The following is a 5,877-nucleotide window of genomic DNA, read 5'->3' as shown; positions in this document are numbered from 1 at the left end:
CCCGAAACGTCAGCTTTCCTGCTTCCCTGATGCTGCTTGGCCTGCTGTGTTCATCCAGCTCTACACCTTATTGTCTCAGATTCTCCAGTATTGGCAGTTCCTACTATCTCCAGATTATTTGGTTCTTTTTACATCGGTGTTTGAGGAGTTTGGTGTGCGCAAATTGAATTGTCCCATTTCCTGCACCATGGCAATGACTATCATCATGAAAGGTATATAAGTGGATACCTTAGTCTACTTTTACAAAAAGCCACTCTGATTTCTGTGCTTATGTGTCCTGTAATTTTATCAATGTAATAATCAAGATTCACAGAAAGTTTGCATGGATACAACAATCCTACTCTTAGCATTTCTATAATCTGCTCACCCTACTGATATGTTCTCTTTATCAAACTGAAATAGTCTTCTTTGTTAATATCGCTGCTCCTCCTCCTGTTCTAATGTACACATCTATTTAAAGACCTTATAACCTGGAATATTTATCAGTCAGTCGTCTCCAATTTATAGCCAGTTCTGAGTGATCACACTGCAGCGTAATGGATACTTGAGAGGTGGAATGACTTCCCTCCTGTTATTAACTCATATGCTTGTATAAAATATCCTGGAAACCTTTCAGCTGAGTTGCATGTCTAATTCACTTGTGTTGCTTACTTGCCTTGGGTTGGAAACCTGAAACTTTTACTCTATAACATTTACGGTGACAAGCCACAAAGGCTGCCATTCTTTGTTAATGATTGGCTCATTGCGTGACAACCCAATGAAAACCCTTTGTCTCCTTCTCTGGTCCCCAGCACCTTCCGCCTATCGTACTATCCTCACCGCGTGGATGCCTTCACAGAGCTGCTGAAGAATGCTTTCCAGGGGAAATGTCAGCACAACCTGTACGGTGACTTCAAACCCTACAAGACAGACCAGGGTTACGTTCCGTGCTATTTCATCCATGTTGTGAAGAAGACTGGCTGAACACTGTTTCTCCAGAAAGCTCAAGACTTTGACACTGGGGCTGATAGGGTTAGGCGATATGTAATTACAGAACAACAAGAACAATGAGAAAAAGGAAATGCATGGAGGGAAAGAGTAAGATTGAAAACAGGAGCGGGAGGTAGAAAACATTATTGTTAGCAGAGTGTAGGTTCATGTCTACTAATTAGCAACTGGTGTGGATCACAGATGGGAAGGATAACCACTATAATTATATTGTAATTTGTAAAAGCGTGACTGAATGTGTCAACTGTTGTCCCTGTATTAGACCCAGACCCAGACTCAAAGTTGTCAATATTGACCAAATGTTAGGAGTGACATTCATGTAGACCAAAAGGGCCCCTGTCTCCTGAAAGTGGCATGCAGCACATCGGTGGTCACCATAAGCCTCTAAAGCCCCTGGCACTGTGTCCAGGACCATTAATCTGAAATCAGAAAGCCAAGGCAGACACGCACACATCCATTGAGCCCAGTGAGATCAGCCTGTTTAACAAAGGGGCTCCTATGTTTTAAATGATTAAAGCAGCACCTAATGAGAGCACCACAGCAATCCTGTGGCTCCGCTTTTGTCGTCCTGTGAGTCGAAGGAAAAGATTCAAGACACTGGCTATTCACGACCTGAAAACCTCACCCTTGTGCCCCAGGCCACTTCAGAAAAGCAAACGCACTATTCCTAAATGAGGGGAGCTCTTTTGAAGGTGCTGCTTGATTGGCTGTTGTGAGAAGAAGAAATATACTCAGCCATAAAGTTTACCAACTCGTATTGTAGAAGAGATACAGATGAGTAAAAACCCAGTGCCCCATCTTCGTTCGTCCATCCAGAAAACAATCTTATGCATCACCCATTCAACTGCTTCTTAGACAGTTCCTGGGAATTTTATCCTAAGTATCTCATCTGATAATTCACTCCTAAATGTTACTGGCTGTTTATGTCATAAATTTCATGACTTCAATGTTAGTTTATCACTTATTCCCCAATCACTACCTCAAATGTTTCTAAAGTTATTCCTTTTCCAGCAAAGAAGCCAAGGTTTCTGTTGGATTTCACGGAATCCCTATGCAGAAAGAACCCATTTGGTCCAATGAGGCTGTACCAATCCTCTGAAGAGTATCCACCCAGACCCCAACCCCACATTCCCCCTGGCTAATCCACCCAGCTGGTACATCCCTGGACATTGTGGGGCAATTCACCATGGCCAATGCACTTAACCTGCCTATCTTTGGACTGTGGAAGGAAAACAGAGCACCTGGAGGAAACCCACGCGGACACAGGGAGAATGTGCAAACTCCACACAGACAGTCACCTGAGGGTGGAATCAAACCTGGGTCCCTGGCACTGTGAAGCAGCAGCTCTAACCACTGAGCAACTGTGCTGCCTGGATTTACTTATAACTCAGCCTGTTTTCCCTAGGGATCAAACTTGAAAGTATCCTTGGATTAAAACCCTCCTCCGTTTAGCTTTGCGATTAAGACAGTGCTTAAGGTTTGGCATGGTCACCACAGAGAGACACAGTGCAGCGTGACAACTTCCAGTTGATTGTATGGGTTTGGCTGACCTGTCGACAGTAACTTTTCTGCACCTTTCCTATCTTAGGGGAAGGTTTGAAAATGTAAGATTGCGAAGGCTTGCAGAGTCAAATGAGAATACGCACTTTTTAAGCTGTTGACCATGATTATTATTAATATTATTACTGTTTGTTGTTATCAAAATATACAATGACACCTCTCAGGCATATACTCTAACCTGATTCATTGTTCACAAGTGAGTATATTTGCTGCATATATCGGAGTTCTTGTTTCTGAATATAGTTAACACAAGCTGTGGTTAATGTCTGGTTTCTTTAAAAGCAGATCCTTTATTGTTCAGTTTCTATTCCTCTGGTACTCTGTAGAGCCTGAGGTTATATTATTTGGGCCTGGGCTGTTTCCTCCCTTACCTCTCCTTCTGGCTTAACCAGAGCCTCTGGACATTGGCGCTTCCCAGTTGGCGAGCTATCTGTTAGGACCCAGGGAACACAAGCAACATGCTTACTGCATTGCAATAAGGCTTAAACCCCAAAGCTGGTTTGTGCCTGCTACTCTGAGTATTCCGGGGATCCACTCCCAATTTGAGTGTTTTGAATGGCATGCTGTATTCGATTCAGTAAAGTGGGCTGAATCTGATGTAGTTAACAGCCTTTGCGCAGTGTGGGCATTTATCTTATCGTGCTCATACTATGACCAAATGTAACTGAAGCGTTTGAAACAAAAAGTTACTGCAGTCCCAGAGGGCCATTCTATCATCAGAGAGTGACAGCTGATGGTGGGTTTAACCTGAGGGTTACCACATCTCAGACAAGGGGCAACATTGAGAACGCAGAACCTTAATGTTAATTTCAGCCAGTGTGGGAATTGAGCCCGTGCTAGGGGTGTTACTCTGCATTGCAAACCTGCCATCCAGCTAAAGGAGCTAAGAGAGGAATGCAAAGCAGCTATTAATATTTATGGTTGGCTTCAATGCTGCCAGGTGGAAACAGAAAACTGAGCAAATCCGGACATGGGTAAAATGATATGAAATAAGAAAAAGATGTTGGGGGAATAAATCATTTTATGTGACACAGCTTTTAAGTTTAAAGGGCAGGACTTCTAGTTGCCAGCTGTGAAGAGGTAACAGAAAAAGTAAAGAATGTGAAAAATAGCACACATCCTGGTGACTGGGAAAAATAGCAAAGAAATCAAGGCACTAATGAATAAGACGTACAGGAAGGAAGTAGGAAAATAAACTTGCCACAGGCAGTAAAATCAGCACAAAACCCTCTCACAGCTACATTTGGGAAAGTAGAGGGTTCACTGACAATACGAGCCCTAGAAAAGAGATCGCATTGATCTTAGCAATGAAGAAAGTTGCAGACAGATGTTATAATGTCTTTGGGTCAGTATTTATAGTCAACACAGGGCTGGACATCACTAGGAAACAAAGATAGAATGGGGCACAGGATCTCACTCAAATTAAACTATGCAAAATAATGATGCTGCAGAAATTAATGGCAGTGAAGAGTGACATGTTCAGGATTAGACGGACTCACGATTTTGAAGAAGGTAGGTGAGAAAATGGCAGATGCCTCACTGGTAATTTTCCAAAGTTCCTTTAATTCCATATCTATTTGATAGAACTTTTTTTATAATTCAAGTCGATGGAATGAGAGCATCACTGGCTGGATCAGCATTTATTGACCAATCCTGATTGCCCAGATAGGCAAGCAAGAGCCAAGCATATTGCCATGGGTCTGGAGTCACATGTAGGCCAGACCAGGTAAGGATGACAGATTTCCTTCTCTGAAGGCCATTAGTGAACCAGATGGGTTTTATTTTCCCATGACAATTAACAATGATCATCATATTAGACTCTTCATTCCAGGTTTTTAATTTATCTACTATGGTGGGATTTGACCCAGTCCCCAGCACCTTACCTGGATCTCTGGATTAATAGTCTAGCAATAATATCGCCAGGCCATCAACTTTACAATTGTCACTCCATTCTTTGAGAAAAGTGAGAAAGGAAAACCAGGGAATTGTAAGACAGGTAGCCGAGGAGTTACTGTTGGAAAATTATTAATGTCTACAATGAAGCTAAGGTTGACTGAACACCTCAGAAATTTCAACTAGGATATGTAATGTAAAGGTGAAGTTGTCATACACTTACCAGACCATTGGGCTGCTCTCACATTAGTGAGAGTCGACCAGTGGTGGTTTAACTTGAGGGTTACTGTGCCTCAAGTGAGGGTAAAGGTTGAGAAGGAGATTCCTTCATTGTGGCCTCAGCCAGTGCAGAATTGAACCCATGTTGTTGGTATCACGCTAGACACTACCCCATTGGGTATGGGTGACAATGTCCTCGCTAAATTCCATAGTAATTTCACTTGAGAAGGTGTTGATGAGCTGAGTTGTTGAGGACGTAGGGTGGGGGGAGTGGAAATTATCACGAAGGAAGTGGGGAAGCAAACAGAGTGGAAATAGGTGGCTGAGTAGAACATAGAACATAGAACAGTACAGCACAGTACAGGCCCTTTGGCCCAAGATGTTGTGCCGAACTTTTACCCGAAACCTAAGGTCTATCTAACCTCCACAGCTACCTTATACTATCAACCATATGCCTATCTAATAGCCGCATAAATGCCCCTAATGAGGCCGACTCCACTACCCTCTGCGGCAATGCATTCCATGCCCCTACCACTCTCTGAGTAAAGAACCTACCTCTGACGTCTCCCCGATATCTACCTCCACTCACTTTAAAACTATGCCCCCTCATAATAGCTACCTCCACCCTAGGAAAAGGTCTCTGGCTGTTCACTCTATCTATACCTCTGATCATTTTGTCCACCTCTATCAAGTCACCTATCATCCTTCGTTGTTCTAAAGAGAAAAGCCCTAGCACTCTCAACCTTTCCTCGTAAAACCTTCCCTCCATTCCAGGCAACATCCCGGTAAATCTCCTGCACCTTTTCCAACACTTCCACATCTTTCCTGTAATGAGGTGACCAGAACTGGACACAATACTCCAGATGTGGCTGAACCAGGCTTTTGTATAGCTGGAGCATAACTTCACGGCTTTTGAACTCAATCCCTCTATTAATGCAAGCTAACACACCATATGCCTTCTTAACAACCCTATCCAGCTAGGTGGCAGCTTTCAGGGAACTGTGGACATGAACCCCAAAAGGCTGGCTATTCGCACCGACATTGCACTGGTCCTGAAAGAGGGATTCCTGCATCTTGTGGGGCCTGTATTCATGTTTTCAAAGCATCAGAAGGCATGAGGCAGCATGTCGTGGGCTTCTAGCGGCCCCACACAGACTTGCCTTCATTGCAGATAAAGGGAACTGCTGCTGCCTGCCTCTGTCATGCATTAGTGGGATA

General features: G+C 43.5%; 1 protein-coding gene across 2 annotated transcripts in view; it reads left to right on the top strand.

Moving 5' to 3' along the window:
- The window catches only part of gnmt (glycine N-methyltransferase), a 52,468-nt gene that overhangs the window by 42,085 nt on the left and 4,506 nt on the right, over positions 1-5,877 (top strand). Inside the window, exon 6 of one of the 2 annotated variants that reach the window (XM_048597150.1) lies at positions 792-2,805. The exons of the other annotated variant lie outside the window; for it this stretch is intronic. Within the exon in view, the coding sequence (XP_048453107.1) occupies positions 792-963 (172 nt within the window). The 3' untranslated portion in view covers positions 964-2,805. Of the gene's footprint in view, positions 1-791; positions 2,806-5,877 lie in introns of those variants that run through there. 2 annotated transcript variants of the gene reach the window in all.

The sequence above is a fragment of the Rhincodon typus genome, chromosome 5 (assembly GCF_021869965.1).
Source record: "Rhincodon typus isolate 14 chromosome 5, sRhiTyp1.1, whole genome shotgun sequence".
NCBI classification, from domain to species: Eukaryota; Metazoa; Chordata; class Chondrichthyes; order Orectolobiformes; family Rhincodontidae; genus Rhincodon; species Rhincodon typus.
Note: the sequence above shows the minus strand (reverse complement) of the source record. Positions and strands in the feature narration are given on the sequence as shown.